Source organism: Salvia hispanica, chromosome 6 (assembly GCF_023119035.1).
Source record: "Salvia hispanica cultivar TCC Black 2014 chromosome 6, UniMelb_Shisp_WGS_1.0, whole genome shotgun sequence".
Lineage (NCBI taxonomy): Eukaryota > Viridiplantae > Streptophyta > Magnoliopsida > Lamiales > Lamiaceae > Salvia > Salvia hispanica.
In genome coordinates, this window is record NC_062970.1 from 12,443,159 (window position 1) to 12,469,108 (window position 25,950).

Sequence of the window (25,950 nt, forward strand, 5' to 3'; positions counted from 1 at the left end):
TTAAGTTAGCCCATCCCAAATCAACTAGTGTTTCATAGTGGAATGCAGAGAAAAAGATGTTTATGCTCTACTACCATGAAGATTGCTTGCATCTGAATATCTCATTATCCCAGCCTCAGTCAGGCTCTTTCCATTTCAAAATCCCGCCTGAAACAGCAAACATCCTAGCTTGCGCCTCCACTAGTCTAGACCTAGCCCAACAAAAGAGGCAATATCTCCACCCAGTAAGGAATGGAAAATTTCATTTGGTGCAGCGTCCCACAGAAGGCCTTTTCCCAGCTTCAGTTAGCCCTTAGTGCTTGTGATGCATATTTTATCATGTATATAATTTGTTGTCAAGATGAATATTCTATCATTCAACATCCTAAATTTTTGAGTGGTATTGGTTCGATTATTATTGCTTATAAAGAATATGATATTTATAATCCATCGACGGGATGGGTTCCATTTGGTTCTTTTGAGGATGATAATGATCGATAACACCTAGCTTCAATTACTCTTCTTTGTCAAATGCCAACCACCGAATTAATCCAATGGATGGAGGGGAAAAAGTAATTTCAAGAACTGCTATCACCCTACATATATATGTGTGTGTCACAGTGTGTGTATCTATGTATGCAATGTATAGTATCACACCTATCCGATTTGATGATGGACAGAAAAGTAGATAATATGAATCTAAGCAATATAGGTTATGTAACACAAGCAATCTATAAGTAGGTTTAATGATGGACAGAAAAGTAGATAACATGTATCTAAGCAATATAGGTTATGTAACACAAGCAATCCCTAGACAATAATTGAGGTGATCTACAATGTAGATAGATATAATATGAATAGATAGCAAATGTATTTTGCTTCCAATTTACTGCAATCATTCAAAATGACAACCACCCACATTATAAACTAATTTCTATGGATTCGATCCACCTTAAGCCAGATTTAATTTGGAAAGGACATTCAATTGAAAATAAATAGACTATTGTCATGTTTGGTTAACGGGAAAGTAAAGTTGTCAAAGAAAATTATTCCTGAAAAAATGAATTCCGGAAATATGATTCCTAATAACTTTACTTTCATGTGTTTGGAAAATATCAAGATTTTAAATTTTGTATTTGATTTAAATACCAAATTAAAAATATACTTATTATTTTTTTTATAAAAAAAATAATAGTATAATTTTTTAATAAATTGTTAATTACATATTATATTGATTAAATTATTATATTTATAATTACGATGGACAGTTTAAATATAAATTATCCATCATAATATATAATAATATTATTGTAGTTATAGTTATATGGAATATTATAATCATAAATGATTATAATAATAAATATTGTTATTATTATTATATTTACAGTCATGGTAATTGAATAAATTTTATAATTTAAAATTTCACTACGACTTTATTCATTAATTATTAACTTATAAAATATTTATTATTATTTGATTTATATTACATAGTTATATTTTAATTATTTAAGAAATTATAAATTATAATTGTCATAATAATTATTATATATAAATATTATAATAATATTTATAATTATGATAATTTTAATTATAGTTATTTATTATACTAGAATTAAGTATGATTTATAATTCTATATTATTTTAACATATTGTATTTAATAATAATATTAATAATAATAATAATAATAAAGCTATAATATATTGTATTAAATATGCAAGAATCCTAAAACTGGAAAAAAAATACCTACGAAAAGTTAGGATTCAGAATCTTAGAAAATTGTACTAATTTTCTTTGATCTCGGGATTCTGATTACTTTCCTAGTTTGATTAAAAATCGAAACAAACACATAAATTTAAAATTTAAGGAATCAGATTATTTTCTCAGACATAATCCAGACAACCAAACATGACCATATGTTTACTAAAATACATATATTTACAGGAAAATTAATTCACACAATTCACGTTTAGAATACAAAGTTCACTTCTAGACTTCTAGTTCAAAAGTTTTAGCTATGAATTAGGAGATGCTAGTCAAACACGAGCTTATGGAAATTAATGTGCATCTCTTAATTAGATAGGGGACATAATCTCCAACTCAAGCCGCACCATGCTCGAAACTTCAATTAGTACAAAAATTGACAAATTTTGTGAGTGTTCTATTTGTTTTACATATATTTGTTTTTCTTAAGTTAATCCTGGAATGAGGGATTGAAACATAGGGTAGTACTGATAAAATGCAAATTTATATATGGTACAAACTCAAAACTCCTCAATGCAGCTTTAACACTATTTTAATACAATATCAACTCAGTGTAAAATTTTAAGATTTTAATGTCAACACAGTATCAACATAATATCAATCGTTGACTATCGTTGAAATTCTATTGACATTTTTCTGTTGATATTTTTTTATGATCTGTTGACATTTTTCAATGGCCCAGATCATAATTTTGAATTTTTACAATATTTAGTTGATCACATTCCTCGAAACGTAACTATAAATAGAGAAAGCAAGGAGACAAACTTTTAACAACAGAACTCACTCACTACCTATTCAAACCCAAACAAAACCATGTCTAATGTACATGAAATATATGGCAACGATGGTATCTACCGATCACCAAGGCCTCCCATTTCTCTTCCCCACCACCCCAATTTTTCAATGCTTCCATTTCTCTTCAGAAACTTGTCATCCATTTCCAACTCCCCTGCACTTATCGATGCTGATTCTGCACAAACCTTAACGTTTTCGAACCTCAAAACTCATGTTTTAAGGCTCTCCCGCGCCTTCCTCGACCTTAACATCTCCAAAAATGATACCATTCTCATCTTGTCTCCAAACTCCATACATTTCCCAGTTGCTTTCTTCGCGGCAGTGGCTGTTGGTGCCGTCGCCACCACATCCAACCCACAATACACAAAACCAGAGCTTTCCAAACAGATCAAAGACAGCAATCCGAAACTGATCATTACAGTCCACGAACTCTACGATAAGATCAAACACTTGAACCTTCCTTGTATTCTGCTAAACCAAAATCCTCAAACCTCACAGAATCCAATGTTGCATAGCTACTCAGAACTGATTAGATCAAAATCAACCCCGTTATTGCCTACAGTGATGCAGGATGATGCAGCAGCAATCTTTTATTCATCCGGGACAACCGGAGCTAGCAAAGGAGTTGTACTGACGCATAAGAATATCATGGCGTCAGCTATGATGATGACATCCGATCAAGAATTGAACAGAGAATCAAGGAATGTTTTGCTTTGCTTCTTACCAATGTATCATATCTTTGGAATGTCAGGTCTGGTTTATGCACAGCTACAGAGAGGGAACACGGTGGTGGTGATGCGGCGGTATCAGATTAATGCTATGTTGAAGGCTATTGAGCAGTACAAGGTGACACACGTGTTTGTTGTGCCCCTGTAGTTTTGGAGCTCATCAAGAAGCAGGACATGGTGAAGGAATACGACGTTTCAACGTTGAAGGAGATTCTGTCTGGAGCAGCTCCATTAGGGAAGGAGATAATAGAAGCATGCTCCAAGATTTTTCCACAAGCTGTTATATGTCAGGTACAAGGTTACCTGAAAATCAAAAGTGTAAATTTTTAATGTTAGTTTGTTAATCATAATATGGAGTTGAGCTTTTTGACAGGGCTATGGCATGACAGAAGCAGGTGTTATTTCACTAGAAAACAGAAGGATGTTTCCATCTCATCCAGGCTCTGTAGGGCCACTTGCTCCCAGTGTTGAAGCTCAAATAGTTGATTCGGATACAATGAAATGTCTCTCTCCTTTTCAGAAAGGGGAAATATGGATCAAAGGCCCCCTGGTGATGAAGGGTATGTCTGTTCCTGTAGATATCTATAAGCCAAATGTTTAATGGTTGTTGAATTGTAGTCATGTTTGTAGGCTATTTGAACAACCACAAGGCGACCGCGGAAATCATAGATGAGGAAGGCTGGTTGCACACAGGAGATGTTGGCTATTTTGATGACGAGGGTCGACTCTATATTGTAGACCGCGTAAAAGAGCTCATCAAATATAAAGGCTTTCAGGTAAGGGAGAGAGTTGATACTCTTGTTTACTTGTCACATTTGGTGATGCTGTGGTTGTTTTAGGTTGCACCTTCAGAGCTAGAAGATCTGCTTCTCACTCATCCTGAAATAGTGGACGCTGCTGTTATAGGGTGAGCAGCAATCAACCCAAACCATGTAACTTTAATCATAGCCTTGGCTTCATACAATATGCAATTAATATCTAATGTAAGAGTTGAAAATGATGCAGATTAGATGATGCTGAAGCTGGTGAAATTCCAATAGCATATGTTGTGAGATCATCCATGAGTTCACTAACAGCACGACAAGTTCAGAAGTTTATTGCACAACAGGTAACTCAGACAAGTTGCCTTGTCATAAAATGTGGATTGCAGTCGAGTTCGTTGCAGCAATCTAATTCTATTTATTCGTGTATAAACAAACAGGTTGCACCATTCAAGAGGTTGAGGAGGGTGATTTTTACAAGAGAAATACCCAGATCACCTACAGGAAAGATTTTGTGGAAAGAGCTTAGACAACAATCTGTTGCAAAACTCTAGGTGATACCATTAGAATATGAATAGTATTCATATTTTGGCACTAATTGTTGCAGTAGTCTAATTTACTCTACATTGTCGATGCTATACGGATTGCATCTCAGGGAAGATTATGAAGAAGCTCAGACAAAAAAAATCTAAACATGTGATGATTACCTTGTCATTGATCTCCTCAAATAAGCCGGGTGATATATTGACAGTCGAAACGCGCTATATATTTTCTCCAATTAGGCCAATTATGAGCCAATATTTTGTTTCATAAGTAGTTTCTACTGCACCAATGCCCTAAACCTTAACCATAAACACGTGACATGTAATAATATGATGTGAGAGAAGTCAGAGTGAATTCCTTGTTTGGTACATTTGCCGCTCCAAGTCAACTTGACTTGCAAGACCGCTTCCTTAAAATATAGTAGTACATTAGTCTTAATATATAAAAGTCCTCCTTGGTCACTTCAAATTCTAGATTCCCCAAAAATGAATCTTTACATAATGCATTCATCTAACTAATACATTCAAATGATAATACAGATGCAGTACCCACACAAGTTAATCCTCATTTGTTACCCATGCTAAGCCATGACATATAATATTTTCTCAATGTAACTGCAATTGAAGCCTTGATTGATGATCATCAATCTGAAAAAAAGAGCTGTCTAATTAATATAAACTATCGCATTCCATCACGAGAAAAGCTTACCACCAGTTACAGCAATGCAGATGAGAATCAGCACTTCACCTCATGACATTGACAGCCTCCTCCATTCCCTATTCACATTAGTACAAAATCAAACCATAATATCAGCCAAAGGAGTTTTAAGGGACTAGAGAAAATTTTTGTCCATTTAGGTACTACCTTTGTCATACTAAAACACAGAAATTTATGTTATAAATCACCATCTCAATCCCGCCCATGTACAGATAAGCATAACAGGAATAGAGGCAGGAACAAAACCAATATAATTATAGTTATAAAAATACAAACCTTATATACTCTAAATAAGTAAGTTATAACTTTATATTTTGGTCAAGGTAAGCATGGTACAGCAGCTTATTGACTGCATTTGAAGTTGCAAAAAGCACATACAGTGAACTCAAGCTCCAAAATCAATGTTGTACTTAGTTGGATAGTGCTCTCAAATAAACTGAAAGAACAGAGGTAAGTAAATCACTCAGGCATACAGATCCAAGCAGTAAAGGACAATTATTTGCCCCACTTACAAGATCTTCATCTAACAATGATTTAGCACTAAAAGTTTCCTATTACAACTTTAAGTTAGTCCATCCCAAATCAACTAGTGTTTCATAGTGGAATGCAGAGAAAAAGATGTTTATGCTCTACTACCATGAAGATTGCTTGCTTCTGATTATCTCATTATCCCAGCCTCCGTCAGGCTCATTACTTTTCAAAATACCACCTGAAACAGATAACATCCCAGCTTGCTCCTCCACTAGACCTTGCGAAGGGCTAACAGCATGCTGGCCCGACAAAAGAGGCAATATCTCCTCCCTAACATCACTTTCCACAGCATCAGGGCCTGAATTAAGGTCCAAATGTCTGCTCCACTGCCTGTTATTACTAATGTCAAGAAAGCTAAGCATATATGGCATCTGATGCAAATGGGCTTGCGGCAGAAGAATCTACATATGAGAGGGCAACAACAGAAAATGTTGCTGATGGGAGAGGAGTTAAGGTCTTATAAGGGAATACAGGTAACTGGAAAGGAGCGGATGGGTATAGCAATGCAGGAGATGATGAAAACAATGGTATGGAGTAGTATATTTCAATAACTAGTGTTAACACCCATGCTATGCATGGGACAAAAGAGTTTACAAAAAATAAATATAGAAAAAAATGAAAAAAACAATATGCGTAAGTAAAGACCAAAAAGTAAAATCAGATAATTTGGAAATCCTACTTACAATATTTGGACAATCATCTAATTTTAGTCCCTTAACCCCCTAGAAATCTACTCTCTCCGTATTACAAAAATATAAACATTCAAAACAACATGAGTTTTAATGCACAATTAGTAAAGTAAGTGAGAAAAATTGATAAAATAAGAGAGAAGAAAATAAAAATGAGTAAAGTAAGAGAGAGAAAATAGATTAAAGTACTTTAAATCAAATATAAAAATTCAAATACACTTTTATAGAAAACGTTTTAATAAACAGCATAATAATAGGCCATGACTAAAAACAAGCCTTTTAGAAATAGGCCTTTTAGAAATAGGCCAACATGAGCAAGCAAATACTAAAATACAGTAAAATTTTCACAATTAAAATACTCGCTTTAACAGAATTTAAGTTAATAGATAATAATACCTATGGGTATATATCTTGAATAAAATATGATAAATAATTTAGTTATTATATTAGTTATATCTACAAATATTTATTACAACAATTTAGTTATACCACAATGAGTTTAATTACCAATAAATAATATAAAAACCCTTAAAGTTGAAATTGTAGTTAGTAGTAGTACTTATTATAATGTCTCAGCTACTTTGGTATAACTCAAAAGGAAAAAAAAAATTGGTGATTAGTTTGGTTTGGTTGATTTATTATAATTAAAATAAAAAAGTAATAATAATAATATTTTATAAAATAATAAATTATATAAGTATACTAAAAAGATTGATGAAATCATAATCAAATATACCTTAAAAATATAAATTATAAGCATTTATTATAATAATTTTTTAACAAACTAATTTTTTCATTTAAGATTAACAGGAATACTATAATTATTTTATAATTAAATATAATTAGTGTCATAGACCTTACTATAAATTAGTTCTCGAATAATTGGAAATTAACTACATATATACACTTAAATTTCATATTCAAAATTTACAATAATCCAAAACGTATTAGAGTTGTAACTTCTCTAACAAAATATAATTAGTAATATAAAACTTATTATAATTAACTTTTACAATCAATTGGGAACTAACTCCATAAATACATCAAGTGAATATTCGAATCTCACTATAATTATAAAATGATAGCTTTTGAAATTTTAGGTTTGGTATTTTAGTTTTTTCAATATTAATATATTAATTTTTTATTTACTTATAATCATGTTAATTTTTTTTTATTTAAATATCCACAATCTTTAAATCTTATTCTAACATAATAGTAATTAAATTTTGTTATAATTCGAAACTTTCATTAATTAATTTATGTACTTTAGTTTAATAGATTACATTTATTATCACAAAAATAATATTAGTGTGTGATATTAATTGAGAAATTGACTAAGTTTATTACTCTCTATTCAGTACAACACAAATTATTGTTGCATACTATATTTTATTAACAATTATTTTTGGACATGGATATTGCTTAACTTATTGCTTAATTAATTTTTGGCCATGGATATTGCTTAATTATCAAAATCTTGTCACTAAAATAAATAATTTTAAATACGGTATTTCATCAAATCATAGTATACTTGGAAAATATTTTTATCGTAATTAAATAAGGTGTTTCATCTAACATGTTTCTTGTTTATTTTTATAATTATCATTTATCTACCTCAATATATTTATTTTTAATATTACAAATTTAATATTAAGCTTCTATTGTCATAACTTCCACGACAAAATTTAATATTTATTTTTAATATTACAAATTTAATATTTATTTCTTGTAGTATTTTTAATACTTAATGTGTGATATAGTATGTATGTGTAAAGCATTATATTTTTGTTAACCTTGTCACATCTATTTAATTTAATTTTATTATTTTACATAAAGAGTACACTCACAACAAAAATTATTTTGTCACAATGTTATCCGATGAGTATATCTCCTCATTTTGTGTAGTTAATTTTTTTACATTTGTTGAATAGAGTATATAATATCGTTGTGCTGTGCAAGTTTAGGGAATTTATTTTTTATTTCCTCTAAATAAAATTATAGCAAAATTTTATAATGCTCTCTTAATAACAATCCATAAGAAAAAACTAAACATCTCAATAGAAAAAAAAATTACAACAAATATTATATTAAGTACCAAACTAATATTCAACACTATTGGTTTTGATGACTTAGCATACTTATGATGTATGGCCAAAAATTAAATAAATATTAGTATTATTTATGATAAAATAAATTAAAATCAATTTAATTCTAACTATTTTATACTAAATTTAAATGTAGATATATTTACAAATTATATATCTTAAATATTAAATATACATTTTAAATATAATTGTAAAATATTTTTAATATAATAAAGGGTTGTAAAAATATTTAATAAATTAATATATAAATCTAGTTATTTATTTAGAAGAATTTCATTTTAAAAATACATAATCATAGTCTAATAAAGTAAATGTTGAAATTGAACCTATATATCTCTCTCTCTCCTCTCTATCACTTTGTTTCTCTCCCTAATCGGCGCCGCCGTGCCGACCTAAAACCGCCGCCCGCAGCCACCCACTGCTCTCTTTTCTTCTCTCTCAAATCGGCGGCGCCACGACAACGCCCGCCCAGCGGCTCCACCACCGTACCTCGCCAGCTAGTCCGCGAGCTTCACGCCCGCCGCCGTCCACTGCTCTCTCTTCTTCTCTCTCAAATCGGCGGCCCCACGACAACGCCCGCTCCACCGCTCCTTCCTCCGTGTAAACTTTTACACCACATCACCATTTACGTCCTTGTAAGCGTGCTTGAATCTGGACCTCTACGACATAAGCTTTTCTATAGTAATGGTGCATTTTATAGATAATTCTACAAAGCTTCTCTTCTAAGCCACACTCTTTGGGAAGATCATTTTTGCCACTCATTATTCATAATCTTATGGTTATGATTAATTTACAATTAATTTAATATTTTATTAAATAAAAACGTTTTTTTTTTATTTTTTAAATTTTTTATTTTTTTTATATATTTTTTTAATTATTTTTAAAAAAAATTTATAATTATTTTTACAATTAATTTAATATTTTATTAAATAAAAACTTTTTTTTTAATTATTTTTTATATTTTTTTTTAATTATTTTTTAAATTTTTTTATAATTTTTTTTATTCGATAAAAACTTGATGGAGTAAATAATGAATTATATTCACTACATAATGAACTAAATGAATGTATGTTATGAACTTATTACTTCATTCAGTCGTGCTATTACTTCATTCAATTAGTTTATTACTTCATTTATTAATGTTATTACTTCATTCTATTAGTTTATTACTTCATTCCGTTAGTTTATTACTTCATTCAGTCATGCTATTACTTCATTCCATTAGTTTATTACTTCATAATGTGTTATGACCTAATTATCTTTCAGTTGGGTTTAGGGTTATTACTTCATTCCGTTAGTTTATTACTTCATTCAGTCATGTTATTGTTATGAGCTTATTACTTCATTCAGTCGTGCTATTACTTCATTTATTCATGTTATTACTTCATTCTGTTACTTATTACTTCATTCTGTTACTTATTACTTCATTCGTTAGTTTATTACTTCATTCAGTCATGTAATTACTTCATTCCATTAGTTTATTACTTCATAATGTGTTATGACATAATTATCTTTCAGTTGGGTTTAGGGTTATTACTTCATTCCGTTAGTTTATCACTTCATTCAATCATGTTATTACTTCATTCTATTAGTTTAGTACTTCATTTCGTTAGTTTATTACTTCATTCAGTCATGCTATTACTTCATTCCGTTAGTTTATTACTTCATTCAGTTATGTTATTACTTCATTTCATTAGTTTACTACTTCATTTCATTAGTTTATTACTTCATTTTATTATTTTATTACTTCATAATGTGTTATGACATAATTATCTTTCAGTTGAAGTAAATTCAGTATATAATGAATGCGAAAAATTACTTCATAACATATATTCATTTAGTTCATTATGTAGTGAATATAGTTCATTATTTACTCCAACAAGTTTTTATCGAATAAAAAAAATTAAAAAAAATATAAAATAATAATTAAAATAATAATAATTTTTTTTAAAATTTAAAAATAAATTAAAAATAAATTAAAAAGTTTTTATTTTAATAAAATATTAAATAAATTCTAAATTAATCATAACCATAACATTAAGAAAAATGAGTGGCCCAAATTTGGTCTCTCGGTCTTTAAGAAGGGTTCGACATTGATCACAACTCTCTCTCTCTCTATATATATATATAGAGTAGTGATATAGGGCAAGTACCCCTTAAGTATATAATTAGAGAACAAATCTCAGCTACAAGATCAAGAAATCAAGGGCTGATACTTAGTCATGTATTTGATCCAGATTTTACTTCACTATAAGAATGAATTGGTTCACTATAAGAAGGTGGGGGTAAAATAGTCATTTAACAAATGAAATTGGGGTTAAACTTTAATTCCTCTCTCATTTCCAAATTCTCCTTTTGCCCTCCATCGCTCTTATCCTCTTCTCTAAACCTCAAATTCTCACAAAACGCCGATTCACTCTGTCGTCGTCATCGCCTCATTCTGTTTTCCTCAACATCCAATTCTCTCATTCCGTCATCGAATAACGGATTCAAATCAGAAAAAAAAAATTCAAAATGCAAGTTGTCCTACCAATTTTGAATTCATTTTTTATTATTTCTTCAACTGATTTAGATTTCATTTTTTTTAGGTTTTAAACGTTAGAAGAAAATGCAGCCGGAGGTCTCGACGGAATACTCCAAGGCTCTGATCGTGAGTCATTCCTATTTTTTATTTTGAATTTTAATTTACGATATTTCTGTGTATAAAATGTGATTCTAAATGCATAGTTATTTATATTGATGTATATTTTGTGTAATTGAAGTACCTATTCTTTGTTTATAGTGATGTATATTTTGTTTATAGTGAAGTATGTAAGCCTATTTTACCTATATTGTGATAACATGATTACAGTGAAGTGCTTATATGATTATAGTGATGTATATTTTATTTATAGTGAAGTGTGTGATGTGATCTAGTAGTATATTTTGTTTATGGTGAACTAGTAATATATTGTGCTTATAGTGAATGTTTATGGTGAAATATTTTACCTTTATAGTGAACCAAATTATGGAATACGTCACTCTAAGCACATTTTACTTCACTGAAACGAAAAACCAGAGCAATATAAACACGTATCACAAACACTTCACTCTAACGATGGAATACTTCACTCTAAGCACGTTTTACTTCACTGAAATGAAAAAATGGTGCACTATAAGCATGGATCACAAACACTTCACTCTAACTATGGAATACTTCACTCTAAGCACGTTTTACTTCATTGAAACGAAAAACCAGAGCAATATAAACATGGATCACAAACACTTCACTCTAACGATGAAATACTTCACTATAAGCACGTTTTACTTCACTGAAATGAAAAAATAGTGCACTATAAGCATGGATCACAAACACTTCACTCTAACCATGGAATACTTCACTCTAAGCATGTTTTACTTCACTGAAATGAAAAACCAGAGCAATATAAACATGGATCACAAACACTTCACTCTAACCATGGAATACTTCACTCTAAGCACATTTTACTTCACTAAAATGAAAAAATAGTGCACTATAAGCATGGATCACAAACACTTCACTATAACCATGAAATACTTCACTCTAAACATGTTTTACATCACTAAAATGAAAAATCAGAGCAATATAAGAATGGATCACAAACACTTCACTCTAAACACGTTTTACTTTACTGAAATGAAAAAATAGAGTAATATAAGCATGGATCACAAACACTTCATTCTAACCATGAAATACTTCACTCTAAGCATGTTTTACTTCACTGAAATGAAAAAACAGAGCAATATAAGCATGAATCATAAACACTTCACTCTAACCATGGAATACTTCACTTTAAGCACATTTAACTTCACTGAATTGAAAAACATAGCAATATATCAGTTCACTCTTAGCATTTATCAGTTCACTCTTAGCATTTATCTGTTCACTTTAAGATCTATACATTTCACTGAAATCACAAAAACCAAAACACTATAGGGCATGTATCATATACTTCACTCTAAGCATAAACTGATTCACTTTATGCAGAATAAACTACACTGAAATGAAGAAAATCAAAGCAATAAATAGGAATAAATCACGATTGGCGATTTTGAGTATACAGTCGGATTCTCCTGTTGTATTCATGTTTTGATGTTTAAAAGCTACAAAATAAAATTAACTCTAAATCAGATGAAGAAATGTTAATGGAAAATGAGTTCTAAATCGGTAGGAATGATTTCTTACATTTTGAGAAATCTTTATGTTTTGATTACATTTGTTCGATGTTGAATCAGCGGAACGTTGAGTTCTAAATCGGTAGGAATGTTGACGATAACAGAATGAGGCAACGGCAACGGCGTTGACGTTGAGTGAGAATGAATCGACCATGAGAGAATGAAAAGAAGTGAAGAGAACAGAAGAGAGAATCGAGCAGGAGAGATGATTTTCACAAATGAGAGACTAATTAGAGTGTAACCCTAGTTTTGTCTGTGAAATGACCATTATACCCCCGCCTTGTTATAGTGAAGTAAATCTGTGATAGAGTGAACTTCAAATTTGAAAATCACATGTGTAAATACTAGCCCTTGATTTTCTTGATCTTATGGTTGTGATTTGTTCTCTAGTTATGTGCTTAATGGGCACTTGCCCTATATCACTACTATATATATATATATATATAGGATTTTAATCAATACAAAAATCCATCCTAATACCAAACATAGGCTAATTATTGTCCATGAGATTTGCCGTTAGTTTAATCTTAGTACAAGATCTGAAGGCTGCCATATTTTCATTTCTTTCCCATTTTTAATTAAAAATAATCGTGTAAGGCTAGTATGGAACTTATACATTTGTCTTGTTATGGAATTTCCTTTAATCATGCAGTATGATTACTCCATGATCATCTCTTTCTCTCACTTCATATCTGCGTGAAATTCCTAAGCACGATTCACGTCCTATACTTTTATTTCTTCAGCTGATTCTATATTCTTGAATATCTGTCAATTTATTCATCCTCTTCTCCAGCGATTTTTTCACCTTCTTCCATAAAATATGAATATCTTTTAACTTCCCATTTCAGAATGTGTGTTCATAATCTTCAGCTATTCTTTCATAATCGTTTTTAGTTTCTCTACCAGATTTCCATTTTACATCTCCTCCTTCATCACTCTATTGGTAAGTTTTTTATTCACCTAAAATCTTAATTTTAGGAATTATCATCCAAAGATTGAAATATTCTTATATATCCTGTTTCAGAGCTTCTCTCTCTTTTGTTCATTTTTTTGTATCATTTGATATGTGATTGTGAATGTATAAATTGTTTGCAGATTTGTTTCTATCGAGACTCACATTAATGGAGATGGGATCACCCCACTGCCGCACTGTGACAATCATTCTTCATCTGATGAAAGTGTTGATAATACAAATTATGGAGGTTAATTATATTGATTTGTTTTTATTTCACTATTATTTCTTGATTATGCCATAAGTTTTATATTTTATTTTTATGTTTTGACTTTAATATACAGTAGTTATGCTCTTCGTTGTATGCAATCTGTCATCGTTGTTTAACTGGTCGCATGTGTTTTTTTGCATACGCTCGCTGCATTTTTCTCACATAACGGATTTCACATCTCGCTTCCGTTATTATGTTGTGTTCTTATGCTCTATTTTTGTTTATTTCAGATTTACATACCCCTGATTGCCCTATCGAAGTAAAACCCTTTGTTGGTCGTAACTTTCCCACATTGGAGAAGGCAATTCAGTTTTATGAAAATTATGGGCGACGTGTTGGTTTTGATACCATCAAGTGCGGCTCTAAAAAAATTGATCAACTCACCATATGGTTTTATATGGCGTGTAGTAGAGAAGGTGAAAAAAGAGTGCAAGACAAGCAAGCTGAACGCAGATGTAAATCCAAGAAATGCGGCTGTAATGCTAGGGTTGTCTTCAAGTTTGATTCCGACAGAGGCTACGTAATCAATAATTTGAATGAAGAACATAATCATCCTATGGTACTTCCAAACCACCAGAAATTCATGAGGCTCAATCGAGTTCTTGACGATGTCCACCAAAAATTTATTACCGATTGTGCCGGTGTCAATATTGGTCCATCACTAACATTTAAATTGTTGACTGAATTGATGGGTGGATATGAGTCGGTCGGGTGTACTGTATTGGACGTTCGCAATTACACCCAAGACATTAGGAGATATGCTGAAGGACATGATGCTCAGATGATATTAGATGAGCTAAGGAAGAAGAAGGAAAGTTGTGACGCCTTCACGTACGAATATAAGGTCGATTCTAGTGATAGAATGTCACATTTATTCTGGTGCGATCCACTATCAAAGAAGAATTTTTTGCTATTCGGTGACATTGTTTCATTTGACACTACTTACTCAACCAACAGGTGCATTTTTGTAAGCTTATTTGTTTTCACATTTAGTTCTACATTTCATGGAATGACATTCATTTTTTCTGAATTGGCCTATTGTTTGATATTCTATGGTGTCAAACTAACATAACATGCCTGATTTTAGAAAGAATCTTTTTTTTAGGTACTCTATGATATTTGCTCCGTTCACTGGTAAGGACAATCATGGAAGAGCTGTGACATTTGGTGCCGGCCTTCTTTGTAGTGAGAGTGCGGACTCTTTCTCCTGGCTATTCCGACAGTTTGTGAAGTGCATGGGTGTAGCTCCGAAATTGATCATTACTGACCAAGACTTGGGAATGAAGGTTGCAGTCGAGGAGGTCCTAGTGAACACACGTCATAGATGGTGTATGTGGCACATCATGGCAAAAGTTGCTGAGAAGGTCCCAAAATCATTGCTTGGTAATGCAGATTTTAAGGAGTTAAACTCATGTGTCTGGTCCGAGTTGATTGAACCCACCGAGTTTGAAGACACTTGGCATAAGATTATGGAGGAATATGGACTTGAAGACACTGATTGGTTTTCTACAATGTTTCGATCAAGACAGTATTGGGTTCCAGCATACTTTAGAGACTTTCCTGCTAGTTCTTTGATAAAGACAACCTCTGTTTCTGAGTCCCAGAATAGTTTTTTCAAGAGGTATAGCAAGGCCAAAGCCAACCTTGTTGTGTTCTTAATGAACTTCAACAATGCTTTGGAGGCTCAAAGACACCAAACGGCAAAGCTTGATTATATGGATGCTAATACCACATCGACATTGAAAACACAGTGGCCTATTGAGAAGTATGCTTCTACAATATTCACTGACAGTGCATTCAAGGAAATTCAAGACCAAATACTGGAGGCATACAATCATTGCAGTATTTTGGCGATATCAAATGAATCTACTCATGACATCTACAAGGTATTAGATCATTTCTCAAACACATGGAATGTTACATACTCAGAATTAGATTCTGCCTTTGATTGTGGTTGCAAATTGTTTCTGAGAACTGGTCTTGTATGCTGTCACATCTTCCTTGTGTTGAAACACAAAAACTTTAAGTTGATTCCTGACAATTTGATTGGAGGTCGATGGTTAAAGTCCCCACTAGTAAAGTCAGCTCATGGTGTTGACAGTGAAGATGTGATTACTCATGTCTATGTGGATGAGAAGAAGAAGGCTTCGTCTATCTTGTTGGGTGAAATGTTGTCTTTGTACCAAGCTGTTTCCGTCGACATTGATCAAACCCATGAATTGACTTCTATACTTCGTGATGCAAGGCAGCAGATTTTTGCCGATGGTGTGGTATTGTCAGCTGCACAAAAGAAGCAGCGTATTGAGTCTTTTTATGGTGGGGAGAAACCCCTTGTTGTTGAAGTTCATCCTCCTGAAGTTGTGAAGACGAAGGGACATGCAAGTAGGCTCCAACCAAGGTTAGAAAAAGCTATGCGGCTAAAGAAAAAACCTTTGCGCCAATGCAAGAAATGCCATGAGTGGGGTCACCACGATTCAAGGAATTGCGACAAAATCAAAGAGAAAGAACTTCGGAGATCAAGAAGGGAGTCTGAAATTTGATTTTATGCATTTGCATATTTTCATTTTTTTTTTCCTTATCAAACCATCTGTTATCACTCTTTTTGGAACAATTTGATGTTGGCTTTAACCATTCAGACCTTTTTTTGTAATTTGAACTAGACATCAGCTAATATGACTTAATTCTGTACTACTTATCATTTTCAGATTGCTCATTTTGTGAGAAATTTTTGTTCACCACCCTGTTATCTTAGATGTTAGTTTTGTTTGGGTAGTTTTTGGATTTTTTCATCCTCTAATGACTCGTATATGTTCCTCTAATGACTCGTATATGTAATCAGAATGACATGTATACAGACTTTTTCTTATACTGACTCATATACGTTATAAGAATGATATGTATTTAGTCTCTAATTTGATCATTAAGATTAGTGATGATACCATCACTATTGATTTTTCTGAATTTATTAACGTTGTGGATGATGTGGTTTAGTCTACAATTTTTACTTCAACCTCATTTTCTATCGAAATAAAGCTTTGTTTAGTTAAAATTTACAATAATGTCAATGTTTGAATTTAATAATATGTTTTTCTCTTTCAGTCGAAATGCAAATAATATTTAATGAATAATACTTTTATATTCTTTATTATTATGTGTATAGTTGTGGATGATGTGGTTTAGTCTACAATTTTTTACACCAACCTCATTGTCTATCGAAATAAAGCTTTGTTTAGTTAAAATATACTATAATTTCAATGTTTGAATTTAATAATATGTTTTTCTCTTTCTATTCGATGCAAATAATATTTAATGAATAATACTTTTATATTCTTTATTATTATGTGTATAGTTTTTAACATATTAATTTTCCAGAACAAATCATGACCAAAATTTTTCAATCTAATGGTCAATAATTAAAGAAAAACACGATGGGTCATTATAAAGACGTTTTTGGTTATATTATAAAATTTGGGTTTGAGGTCATGTTACGATCATTTTATTTCATCCTTATTATAATGACATAAAAATAAGCGTACGCGGACCTAAAAATGACCTTTGTATGCTTGGTTCTGTATTTTTGTATTTTAGGTGACCCATACTACATTGTAGCAACACATCTGCATTGTCAAGACACAACTTAAAATCCAATTCGAAATCAAACTTAATTCTCATAAATCACATATAACAAGATGTCAAACATAAAATCCAATGACATATCCAACACCAAACCAAATGACATATCCCAACACCAAACCAATGTGATACGTGGAAAATTCTAGAATCTGAAATCTCAAAACAAAAATGTCGATGTAGCCGTCTATGAATCTAGAATTCAAGACTAATCCAAAACTGAAGCTTTGTAGTTCGCAATCATCTTCTCAACATCTATCTTCATTGTCTTGCTGTCATTTGCGTAATGTATGGATGCCGTTGTTTTATTAAAAAATGAACTGTGATTATTATCGGCCAACATCAACGCACAGCAGTATTTAGCTCTTAAATACTGGATTGCACCCCTATTTCTGTTTGATAGACCACAATTCCAATGGCCTTCTCTCTCACCCATGTAGACTTCCAGGTGCCTCAACAAATACACACCACGATCCTCAACATTATCGGTTGTTCTCCAACTCATTTTCATCCTATGTATAGGCACGTTCACAACAGCCTTGCATTGAATGTGGCATCCAATTTTTGTTAAATATTTACAAAAGAACGCCCTCTGCCAAACACAATTTGAAAATCATGATTCAAACAATTAAACAATAAATCGTACGCAAGTAAGTGTTTGTGATACCTACCAGTGTTCCAGGTATGTCACCATAATTCAATCTCAAGTCACGATCATCTCCTTCTTTCGAGCCATCAATGATAACAACTGCTTTTCTTGCGAAACAGAAACACACAGTGTAGTCTCTTTTAAATACACAGAAAGGGAAGAAGACCTGTCTCCCGAAATACACCGGTGAACTTGTCAATATGTCACATTGTTATACAAGAAAAGAAAAAAAAGTTGTGCTAGATATTTAAGGACCATACCAGATCTATGTCTCCCCATTTGAAGTTTGGTATTTCTCTAACCTCCTCATTAAGGTTCATCGCAAAAGTATTAAATCTTTTTTCTTCATCAACCTCTGCAGACACCTTCACAACCGTGTAAAGCTGCACCGTGACACCAAAAAAAAAAAAGTTGTTGCATGCGATTCAAGTTGTGACCAAAATTACGTCTTACCAATAATAAATCAGTAGCATTAGAGAGATGTTTTATTTACTCACTGCAGGGTAAGTTGTGAAAAACAGTCTTTTCGGTGACGAATGAGCTTTCATATCCTCCTTGTTGTTCAGTACTGAGCACCATGCACTAACTATACCACTTGAGATCTCAGTATGTGGGAACAACGACATGAACTCTATAATCCGAACTTCCACAACATCATCATCATACACAAGCTTATCCCTAACAAACAATTGTGCAACAAGTGACTCAATTTTATTGGAACATATTAATGAGTTCCTAAACAGATTTTAGAGCAACTTACTCATTTGCATTGTGCGTTGTCATAAGCCAATAATAAATCATTCTTTCATCTTGATTAAGCTTGTTTGACACCTTCACTGCTCGTTCTGTTAGGTTTGGTATATTGAAAAGCATGTTTCGAGCAATTTCGCTCGAATAGAATCTTGCTTGTATACGTAAAACTCTATAATCCACTTTTAACCCGATTCAGTATTATTCGAGCAGTTTCGCACGAATAGAATCAGTATATTATTACATTGTGTTTGCTTGTGCATTTAGAAGATGTTTTATAAACATTTGAATGTATAAGAAGCAAACAAAGTCTAAGTCTTTTGCTTAGTAGACTGGTTGTGGGCGTCGTCCACTTTAAGGTAACACAGTCGGTTCTATGCAATGCTTTGCAAAAGAAAAAGAAGAATTTCACAACCCAGATAGGCTTAGACTACCTATCGTGAAAGGTTGCAATGTCAGTCCGATTATTTCTAAGCCTTACTGAAATAAGATGACGTTGGTGTGGTATAGCACTGAATGGATCTAACAGCAAGACGTGTCTTTATGCTATCTACTGAAAGACTAGGTCTTGATAAAATACTATTTCTTAATCTACATACGTTAGCATTGAGCATACGGTATTGATTATGCACTACTTTGACTTATCAAATGGTGCGGGTTTTTCGCAACCCAATAATCCTGATATATTGGGTAGTGGTGATTAATATCTAGCGGTGCTAGGATTGCTATTATGTTGAATCGTGCGCGAGGTGAGTCTCGTTTGATAATGTCCTCAAGAGGAGCTTGAACAAGGTTTTATTATTCGGGAAACTGGCCAGTTGGAGTTTTATTACTCTATGAATAATAAATAAGTGTTTCTTGCTAAGTCCACTCTTGGAATTAATAAGATGTTAATTAATTAAGTCCATAGCAGACATTAATTAATTAATGGACATTTATATCTTAAGCGCGGGAAATAAATAATATAAATAATGGAAACCCGGATTACTTGTAATTTCGGATTTGGATGGGGAGTGCGATATTACTTCTGTAGTGGCTGCTCGTAATATTCCAATATAAGCTTGTATTAAATTGTGGGTTCAATTTAATTAGTAAAAAGCTAATTAGGCGAGCCCATATCCAAAACCTTCCATAGATCCCTGTCTGAGCCCAAAAGGAACTTAATATAAATAGGAGAATAAAGGAGACAGAAGAATCACAATTTCATTATTTGTAATTTTCGAAAATTTCAGCTTCCCAGTTGTAGGAATTTTCGAATTCTATTCCTTTTCCCAAAAGGATTTCTTCTGTCTTCTTTATTCGAGTCCTAGTATTTTGATAAGATCAGCCCACCCTGATATCGAGATACGGTTCGGGAACCAGTCAGAAGATCTGTGGTATAGTATTGAAGATCATCACGTGGAGAAGGCGCGAGCAATCGACGATTCTTTGGAGAATCAAATCGGTAACTCTAAACCGTAGAATTCATGTTTTAGGATTTACTTTCTATGAGCATGAATTATTTGCGTTCTAGCATGCAATTATCTGTTTAACATGTGAATTGATTAATCGCATAATCGGTCAAATAGATCCGTATCTGATTTATTTATTTGTACAAGTCTTCCGCTGTGCAAGGGGCACCAAACCCCAGCACGTTCATAGTATGGGGAACGCATTGCATCACTTAACTTCATCTCAGCTCTTGCTCTCACTTTCAGCTTCCAATTCTCCGCATCATCTTTTGGCTAACCACGTAAGTATAGGACAATGTAGGGTTGTTCAGTCATCTTAGAGAACATATTAAAGCCATAAATGTGTCATGACTAGCAGCACAACAACTCATTAAATGGCACTTACATTGTCAGTATCACATATGCCTAATTCGTTGCACATTTTAGGCTTCGGTTTCTTTGAAAAAGGCGTCACAAAATCAGCTTCGTTGTCCTCAAAATCCATGGGTGCATCAACTGGATTTTTCACCTCAGGTTCGACTAGTATTGCTTTACCCTAAACAAAATTTATAAACTGATCATTTCACAAACTTAACCTGAAAAAAAATCAATAGGATAATTTGTAATGTCATTGCAGTATTTCTAATTACCTTATCGATCCTTGTGCTCACTATCTGGTTCCCAAACCTAGTCACTGAGTTGTTCACCATAGAAGCCAAGCATACTACATCATCATCATCATCACCACATTCCATGAAAGCTTCGATAGCTGATTTTACAATTTCTTCGACATTGCTAGCATCCTCCTAGTACTCATTTCATGTTAAATTCAGCCCAAAATCACATCCCCAGAAAAATAACCAAAACATCAATTTTGCTAGAAGATTTTCCAGTAAACAAAATGTACCTTCGTTCCAACCCCAGGTCTTGCTGAGCAGCCAATACTTAAAAATGATTTTGTATCATCCGTGTTTTGATTCATTCCAATAGTAGTGAACGTTGTGGGGTCGGATATACACTAAACACAACAAAAAATGGTTATGTATTATGTCAAGCCTTGCAAAGACCAACTCAGTCAAAACATTCACCACTGTATTGTATCATAGAATTAGCGTCTTACCGTCTTTGGATCATTCCTTTTAAATAAATAATTAATAAATATTGACTATGACACGGCACATACCTTGATTTCTTCACCGTTCAGTGCATCATGATCGATGATATTATCTTCTTTATTAGTATCCTGTGCTTGGTACATTACAATATCATTTCCAGTCTGATCCTGCAATGACATCATATTTTGCTAGTAAAAAATATGACACATATCTTACAGCATATTAGAACATCACATATGTCTTCAAAATAGTGTATGTTAGGTTATAATATAACCAGACATAATATTAACGGGCGTTGAAGGTCATACAACAGCACCATTTAGGTCATGCTTTCCAGCACTAGATCTATTACCCTCACCAAAATACAACCATGCCAACAACGTCATATAAAAGCAACTTATGAGTCATAATATACTAGCAGCCTATCTTACGGATCTTATAGTAACAGGCATTAAAGGTCATACAACAGCACCGTTTAGGTCATGTTTTCCAAAATTCAAAATGTTAGATTAGCCTTCAACTTACATTATTTCTTCCAAAAGAGAACCCAATGTCAAATGTTGGCCCAACCTCGGCCATCTTCTTCAGTACATTGGTAACCTTCATCATATTCGCCACGACAACGAGAATTTCAGGAGTGTCTAGTTCCTCCTTAGTCAATGCTTGTTTCAAATTTTCCAAGGTGTCCTCGTCTTCATTGCCATTTTTGGGAACCACCCCCAGCATCTTGTAGGCAGTGGTTGCTGCAATACGAAAAGATTCAATATTTTCAATTAGTGCAGCAGCATCGTTGATCCGGTTGAGAAGACTTTGAATCGCTTTAGTTGCCTCCTCTTCCGCCTCAGCCAATGCCACCATTGCCTTTGATAAAGGGTTCTCAACTATTTTGTCCTCAACTTCCAAAACTACAATTTTAGTGGGTCGTGGCAACTTTTCTGGATCTCCTCTTTCAATCACACTTCCCCGCCCAATACACCCAGTTTGGACCTCCATCTTCTGTCTTATGCGTAGCAGCTCACTAGTCCACCCTGACACAGTTGGGAAGACTCTAGACACTAGGAGTGTCTGGTGGAACACACGGTCGACATAGAAAGCCTGCATTGATTTAACAATATGGTATTAGTTTGAAGATATTTACATTTTTTAATAATTTAAGACAATACTCACTACTAAGAAAGCTGCTGGTCCACTAAAAGGATTTTTCTTATTCTTGTTCCAGTTTTTGTGACCTACAACCAGTGAGTCGAGCGTGTAGGCACACCAATTGTAGTCCTTGACAATAGATATATCATCATAAATATGGGCTATCTGAGTTCTGCAACGACCATCGCCACAAGGACCAATCAGTACTGTGTCAACTATCAGGACAAACAACTTTCTAAACCATTCACCCCCTGATTTATCCGTATGCATCTCATTAATCAAGTCATCTGGAACCATTTGCGTCCTTTCTTTGCACACTCTACGTGCTACTTCATCCATAAATGGCTGCTTAGTTTGCCTAATTACCCTTCTAATTACGGTCCCCCCTATAGACAGTCCCAATGTGACATATACATCTTCTGGGAATATTTGTAAAGGTTGACTGTTGAGTGCGAGTGTGCATGTGACATTATTGAATGCCAGAAGAAGATCGTACGCCATTTTTCCTGGAATTTCAGTTATACCAAAATGTATTAGCTGACCAAAGCCCATTTCATCTACTGCTGCACGTTGTCGCTCGTTTAACGACTGCATCACCTCTATAATGTAAGTAGGACTAATCTTCAACTTCATTGTTTCAAACTCCTTTTTCTTTTTACCCTTTTTGACTCCAGGTGCAACTACATTCTCACTTGTATCATTATGGACAACAACCTTTCCTTTTCCTCTTTTTTCACTGATCTTGCTCATTGGGCTAGCAGTTCGATCTAAAACATCTTCACGTGGACGCTTTGTACCTTTTTAAAATACAATAATCATTGAATTTAGTTGTTGTTATAATATTGGAATATATCAGAAGTAAATCATTCCTATATCATACCAGACACACCAGAGCATCCCTTCTCAGAAGCTTCACCGACAGCCATATCTCCATCAATTTTTTCACCAACAATATCTACAAAAAAAAGTGGTCCCACAAAGAAAAAGCACCCATCACTGAGACTAGTGAAGTACGTCAATTAGTATCAACATATAGGTCAAACTAGATTTATATCTCGCCAAAATACCTTTTGTGATGGTCTGTTCAACAATCTCCTTGCCGGAAACTTGGTCTAAAGACACATTTTTCATTGTTACCTTACTTTTTTCCCCACCTACAAAATCATATGATATGCACAAACCATCCATTCAAAAATTCAAAATATAAAAAAAAAAAAAACATTAATTAAGTCATAGATAGATCATTCTTGTACCATACCAGACATACAAGAGGTTCCCTTGTTATTAGTTTTCTTGACAGTCGTATCCTCAACAGTTTGTTTACCAAAAACATCTGCAAATCAACATAAACCAACATATATAAAATCAAATTATATAGCTACAAATGCATACAAATTCAGTAAATTATTTTCCATGCTAATAACCTAAATACCTTCATTGTTAGTACTCTTGTCTGATTCAGGGATTCTATCAGAACTATTCTTTTCGTGCTCAACACCACAACCTGTGGTTTTCTTGGCACTTGATTCCTTGTCCACATCTGAAAAACATAGATTTTCAGATGTTGTTGAGGTGTTTTTAGGAACTAACTCATATAACTCCTCATATATTACCTTTGCTTCCAACTGTACCACCGGTTAGCTTTGATCTCTTTGTTGCTTCGGTTTGTTTACTTATTGAAATTGCATGCAACAAATTCAATGACAGCGGCTTCTTCACTTTTTGTGTTGTACACTTGCTCATAGTATCTGAACCTTCCAATGCTATACCATTTCCAGACAACTCATTCACAGCTTGCCCTGACAGTAAACACTCATTATCAAATTCATTTTCGAGTATAATCAACACATTTAACTAGTACATCATTTACAATATAACCATGTTTACAACAACAAAATTATAATTGGAAATAAACATGCCATATATATAACATTGCAATTTATGCCAAGTACTGCATAGATTGTCTTCGAGTACCACCCATCATAAATTAAGCTTTCTTATTTCGCCATTTTTCCTAATCTGGTAGAATAGAACACTAAACCACTTTAAAAAATGATTCTTTGCAATAATTGATTAAGAAAATATATCAACTTGTTATATAAACCAGACAACAACAATATACACTATTACATAAACACCTAGATACGCCATTCAGAATCAACAAATAGATCATGTTTAAGGACTATTAAGGAAATAAAAAAATTTATAGATACAACTTGATAGGTTAAAACAAAACTAATAGCAAATATAGTGGAAAATCAAATATAATTGCTACATAATCAGTGGGATTAGATTAGATATGTGTCATGATTAAATGCCACACATGTCATACGATTAGAACTTTTATGTCATCGTAATTTAATCTAACTCAAACTAATGCCCAATCTGTAAACCATGTTATTTTGATCATATACTAGCATATTGGTTTTTTTTAATGGACTACAGTTTAACTATCAAATATAGTTGACATACTAAGATGCCAACTATATCAAATATAGTTGACATACTAAGATGCCAAGTATGTCATTGCAGAGCACAGTATTGATTAAGAATGTTATACCTTTGTCCTTGTTCAGAATGTCAGCAGATGCATCTCCGTCAGCTGTTGACGAGTGTGGTTTGATAACATTGCGTCCCTCAACATTGCTCAAGGTGGCTTTCGATGCATAACGGCTTTGAATAATAATCAGAATTAAAAGAAAAATTAGGGGAAGCTCTATCTTATCATTACTCCACAGTATAATTCAACATAATTTATGCAGAAAGTATTTTTTTATCATTTGTATGTAATTTGGAATGTTCTATTTTATCAACAAACGCTGCCTCCAAACAATTAATGGCCCAAAATTTCAAACATTTTCACACTTCCAAAAATTCAATTGCATCATCACTGTGGTTTATCCGCATTGGCTTACAGCATGCAAGTTGTAGACATAAGGATTCAACAATATGAACCAAATAATACCTTTTGCGGGCTCCGTTTTTGCTTCGGTCTTCCGGCACGCTGTAGATCTTTCGTAAACTAGTATAAATCGTGGCAACCAGAAATCAGTTTTCAGCATTGTATAGATTCGGGAAAAGAAAACACCCAATCAAAACCCTTACTGACCTTTCCCCTCTTTGCTTGATGTTGCAGAACCCCGAGTTTCAACCATTGTTGCCGACGATGTCTAGATTCAAATCGTCGGAGAGTAGCGTTGGCGAAT

At 33.1% G+C, this 25,950-nt stretch overlaps 2 protein-coding genes and 1 pseudogene across 3 annotated transcripts; 2 read left to right on the plus strand and 1 right to left on the minus strand.

The window, feature by feature from the left end:
- Positions 1–2,537: 2,537 nt before the first annotated feature.
- On the plus strand, positions 2,538–5,006 carry LOC125197168 (annotated as a pseudogene).
- A 1,190-nt stretch (positions 5,007–6,196) lies between these two features.
- LOC125194711 (protein FAR1-RELATED SEQUENCE 5-like) lies at positions 6,197–16,567 on the plus strand. The gene is made up of 4 exons (XM_048092948.1): positions 6,197–6,270; positions 13,900–14,006; positions 14,258–14,984; positions 15,133–16,567. The coding sequence occupies exons 1-4, from the start codon at positions 6,197–6,199 to the stop codon at positions 16,565–16,567; spliced, it is 2,343 nt and encodes a 780-aa protein (XP_047948905.1).
- Positions 16,568–20,587: 4,020 nt separating this feature from the next.
- Positions 20,588–25,950, minus strand: LOC125193683. 2 transcript variants are annotated; one of them, XM_048091528.1, is made up of 15 exons: positions 25,854–25,950; positions 25,710–25,766; positions 25,305–25,417; positions 24,358–24,543; positions 24,177–24,284; positions 24,003–24,077; positions 23,812–23,898; positions 23,625–23,699; positions 22,769–23,541; positions 22,127–22,696; positions 21,670–21,768; positions 21,394–21,504; positions 21,137–21,289; positions 20,893–21,042; positions 20,588–20,780 (listed from the first exon to the last, which is right to left on the minus strand). In XM_048091528.1, the coding sequence occupies exons 4-15, from the start codon at positions 24,485–24,487 to the stop codon at positions 20,601–20,603; spliced, it is 2,511 nt and encodes an 836-aa protein (XP_047947485.1). In that variant the 5' UTR covers positions 24,488–24,543; positions 25,305–25,417; positions 25,710–25,766; positions 25,854–25,950; the 3' UTR covers positions 20,588–20,600. The 2 variants fall into 2 exon arrangements, with proteins under 2 accessions (XP_047947485.1, XP_047947484.1); XM_048091527.1 differs by having other exon boundaries at positions 21,137–21,292.

Excerpts from the sequence above, each read along its gene's own strand:
- LOC125193683 (XM_048091527.1), bottom strand. The coding sequence starts at position 24,487 with ATGAGCAAGTGTACAACACAAAAAGTGAAGAAGCCGCTGTCATTGAAT. Across the intron at positions 24,078-24,176 it reads CAAGAGTACTAACAATGAAG|ATGTTTTTGGTAAACAAACT; the intron begins GTATTTAGGTTA and ends GTTGATTTGCAG. Across the intron at positions 22,697-22,768 it reads GACCAGCAGCTTTCTTAGTA|GCTTTCTATGTCGACCGTGT; the intron begins GTGAGTATTGTC and ends AAATCAATGCAG.
- LOC125194711 (XM_048092948.1), top strand. The coding sequence starts at position 6,197 with ATGGGCTTGCGGCAGAAGAATCTACATATGAGAGGGCAACAACAGAAA. Across the intron at positions 6,271-13,899 it reads CTGATGGGAGAGGAGTTAAG|ATTTGTTTCTATCGAGACTC; the intron begins GTCTTATAAGGG and ends AATTGTTTGCAG. Across the intron at positions 14,007-14,257 it reads TGATAATACAAATTATGGAG|ATTTACATACCCCTGATTGC; the intron begins GTTAATTATATT and ends TGTTTATTTCAG.